The sequence below is a fragment of the Mastomys coucha genome, unplaced genomic scaffold (assembly GCF_008632895.1).
Source record: "Mastomys coucha isolate ucsf_1 unplaced genomic scaffold, UCSF_Mcou_1 pScaffold18, whole genome shotgun sequence".
NCBI lineage: Eukaryota > Metazoa > Chordata > Mammalia > Rodentia > Muridae > Mastomys > Mastomys coucha.
Genome location: NW_022196900.1, coordinates 18,718,460 through 18,722,465, shown reverse-complemented (window position 1 = coordinate 18,722,465; position 4,006 = coordinate 18,718,460). Strand labels below are relative to the sequence as shown.

At 48.9% G+C, this 4,006-nt stretch overlaps 1 protein-coding gene across 1 annotated transcript in view; it reads left to right on the top strand.

The window, feature by feature from the left end:
• Window positions 1-2,516: 2,516 nt before the first annotated feature.
• Window positions 2,517-4,006, top strand: part of CUNH9orf152 (chromosome unknown C9orf152 homolog) — a 6,177-nt gene continuing 4,687 nt past the window's right edge. Inside the window, exon 1 of the mRNA XM_031376773.1 lies at window positions 2,517-3,662. Within this exon, the coding sequence (XP_031232633.1) occupies window positions 3,458-3,662 (205 nt within the window). The 5' untranslated portion in view covers window positions 2,517-3,457. The remainder of the gene's footprint in view (window positions 3,663-4,006) is intronic.

Sequence of the window (4,006 nt, the reverse complement as noted above, 5' to 3'; positions counted from 1 at the left end):
CCTTGATCACTAATTGAGAAAATGCCCCACAGCTGGATCTCATGGAGGCACTTCCCAAACTGAAACTCTGCCATGCACACTTTGCATGACGGCAGTATTTGAGGCGTAAACTTCAAGGGAAGTCAGTCTCCTGCCTTCGCATTTTCGCCTGGCACCCCAAACTCAGAGGTAGCCCAGGTATGTCCTCATACTTGTGTGCTAGGGCCCACTAAGATTTCTTAACAGCTAGAAAAAGAAAATTCGGACATTGCTCTCTGACCTTCACCAAGGTCACCATGTTCCAAAGTCCTAGTCAAACCCTGGCTTGGAATGTTAAGCCATTCAAACTAATTGCCTCCAGCATTGTGGGTAGGGCATTAGAGCTTACAGAAAGAGAGACAGCATAGAGCATTCAGCATTCAGCAGCAAGCAGTCAACTTCAGCATTTGGACTCACTAGCACTCGGACTAAAACTAGAACTTAGGTAGAGTAGCAGCTCCCAGGGCCCAGAGCACTTGGGCCCGGGGGAGAGGGGTGCAGCACCAGTCGAGATTCAAGAGATTGAGCATTCGAGATTCGAGCATTCAACATTGAAGATTCAGCATTGAGGACTCGAGATTCAAGCCTCTATTCTCCTGGCTGGTGCACCCGCAGCCTCCCGGAACTCTGGCCAGGACCATGCAGCCCGAACATACTCAGAGCCCGGGGGTGCTGTACCAGTCCAGAGGAGATGGCTGATGTTTTAAACCTAGTGTGTTTTAGGTGGCCTCAGATGTACCTTGACTACTGAGCTGCCAGATTTTTCATTTTTCTCTTTTGCAATCGTTGTTGCATTTTTTGAGAAATACACTCAGACCTTACACCACTCGTGTCTAGTCTGTTTGTCAAAGCCGAATCCTGTGCACACCTGGCCAGAACCCATCGCCCGCGGAACAAGGGACCCCGTAAGAAACCCCAGTCCGTGGCATATATATTCCTAACAATAAGATTTTTCCAATAACAAATTATCATTTTCAAAACCTGTGGCATTTTCAAAACCTATGGCATTTTCAAGTGAGATTTCCCCACCAAGCACCTGGCTCCTTCCTGCTGCCAGAAAGATCAAAGACACCCCAATGAAACCAGGGTGGTGGTGGTGGCGGCGGCGGCGGCGGCGGCGGCGGCGGCGGCGGCGGCGGCGGCGGCGGCGGTGGCGCGCATGCCTTTAATCCCAGCACTTGAGAGGCAGAGACAGGCGGATTTCTGAGTTTGAGGACAGCCTGGTCTACAGAGTGAGTTCCAGGATAGCCAGGGCTACACATAGAAAACCCTGTCTCGAAAAAACAATTAAAACAAACAAACAAACAAACATACAAAAGGGAAACAAGAATGTGATTTAATTCTATTTACTTAAAATATGTTTTTAAATGTTAACAAATTCAGATAAAGGCCAGGCAGGTGGTGGCACACGTCTTTAATCCGAGCACTTGGGAGGCAGAAGCAGGCGTGTTTCTGAGTTCGAGGCCAGCCTGGTCTACAGAGTGAGTTCCAGGACAGTCAGGGCTACTCAGAGAAACCCTGTCTCGAAAAACCAAAAAACAAAAAACAAAACAAATTCAGATAAATTGAAATCGTAACTTTTCTCATCATAATGCAATAAAAGTTAAAATAAAAAAAAAATACCCTAACTATAACATCTAAAACTAGCCCCCTGTTGCCCCTCCCCTGGTTCTCTCTTCTCTCCTTCCTGTTTCCCTTAATGGAACTGTCTTAGTCTGCCCAACAGGAACTAAATCATGCCACTTCAACCCCAGTTCACGTGATGCCATCTTAAATCTGGAGCCTTGGGCTGGAGAGATGACTCAGGGGTTAAGAGCACTGACTGCTTGCTCTTCCAGAGGTTCTGAGTTTAGTTCCCAGCAACCACATGGTGACTTACAACCATCTGTAATGGGATCTGATGCCCTCTTCTAGTGTGTCTGAAGACAGCCACAATGTACTCATATAAATAAAATAAATAAGTCTTTTTAAAAAACTGTTAAATCTGGAGCCTACAGTGTGCCCTGCTTGGAAGTAGGCTTATTGCTAGTTTAATTAGTTAAATTAAGATGAGGTTATCAGGTTAAGCACTATTCCAACGACTGACGTCCTTATAAAAGGGGAAATTTTCAACAGAAACACACATGAGAACATCACGACCAGACAAAGGTGAAGTGATTCCTTCATAAAATAAAGGCCACCAGGAAGCAAAAGCAAGCCAGTAGAAGCTAGTCAAGGTTTATAGAACAGACTCTCCCACATAGATTCTGGAAGTACGGACTCTGATCTTGGATCAGACTTGATCTTGGATTTATAGTCTCTAAAACAAACAGAACAATGTCTGTTGTTTAAACCACCCAGTTTGTGGGACTTTGTTACAGCAGCCCCAGTGAACTACCTTCACGACTCATTGAAGATTTACCCTTCCCATCCCCCACCCATTGTTCCGCAAGAGTACTGGGCAGGTGGCCAGTGGTAAGGACTGCCTTCAGAGAAAGAATGGGACTTACTTGAGCAGGCAGAGCAAGGATAAGTCAAAGCTAGTGTAAGAGGCAGTGTCTGCCATTCGCAGAAATGGTAGGGCTGGCAAAAAGGGGGCGAGGGTGCATGTAGCTGTGGGCAAAATAAACACCCACTTGTTGCTTAGTTGGAGAAAGCCAAGACCACAAAGGCTGCTCAAATGTCAAAGAGGTAGAGCTGGCGGGAAGCCAGGGCTCCCCTGGACTCTGTCGCTATGGCAGTCTTTGTGACCGGAGTTTTTATCTGGGAGGTGTGCTGGGGGCTGCATGCAGACCTCAGGGTGACCATGTACACATCGAGTCTCAGCTTTTGAAGTTGATAAAGCTGTTTCTTTTGGTGGTGGCTGCTCATTAAACCAGCAGGATTTGATGACCTGCTAAGTTAAGTTCAAAATATGTGGACTGAGCAGGCGCCTGGCACTCCTCAGACCAGCTCGACTCTGCCAGGAAACTGGAATCTCACTGTAGCTCTTGGAACTGCATTCTAAGCTTGACCATCACTCAAGGAAGCCGTCTGGAATAAAAGCTCCCTGGACTGAGAAAGAACGCAGCAGCAGCTGAGCTGGATCGCTAGCTCGTTCCCTTGCTCTCTCAACTCCTACCTGCGGCTCTTCAACCCACCTCCTCCTTACGCACCCCACTTCCTCACTCTCTGCTCTTAACCGCTCCTCACTTCGTTCTCTCCTTCTCTCTCTGCTGCCCCCTTTTCAGGCCCTCTCCGAATCTTCCTCTTTAGTTAAGAACTAACCTTTCCTGCTCCTCACTCTTCCTCTCGCCATCTCCCCCATCTTGTCCCTCCCGTTTCTCCTTCTCTCTCCCCTTATCTTGCCAGCTTCTCTCCTTGCTCCCTGTTCCTCTTCTCTTTCTTTCACTCTACCATCTACACTTCTTTTCTCCTCTCCTCCCCCTGCCTCAGCTCTCAGTGTTTGCTTTTCTCCCGGATGCGGATGCGGATGAAAGGGTTGGCCTGCCCGTGCCCTGACCTACCCAAGTTCTTGGAACTGGGGACCTGCTTAATGGCTGAGAGTTCCCGGACTCAGGCGCCAGGTCAAGGGCCTCCTATAAACATCCAGTTTCTTCGTGCCCAGTATGAAGGTCTGAAGAGACAGCAGAGGACCCAGGCCCACCTAATGGTGTTCCCTAAAGGTAGGGCTGGGCAAGTGCTGGGGAGGAGGAGGAGGAAGAGGAGGAGGAAGAGGAGGAGGAGGAGGAGGAGGAGGAGGAGGAGGAGGAGGAGGAGGAAGAAACTTCTGTGGGTTAAACCCCGAGACTGAAAGTCCAAGGAGAGGAAGAAAAGAGCTGTTTGCTGACCCAGTCAGCACTGAGCCACGGAAGCTTGATCAGGGTGGCTGTGCCCAGCCTGTCCCTTAGCCAAAAGAACAGAGGTCTCTCTGCCAGGCATTTGGCCAACGGCCACTGTTCCTGGTCTCTGCCTATTTTCTCCTAATTCGGATCTGGCTTGACTGGTCGGTCAGGTGAGCAGGCTTGGC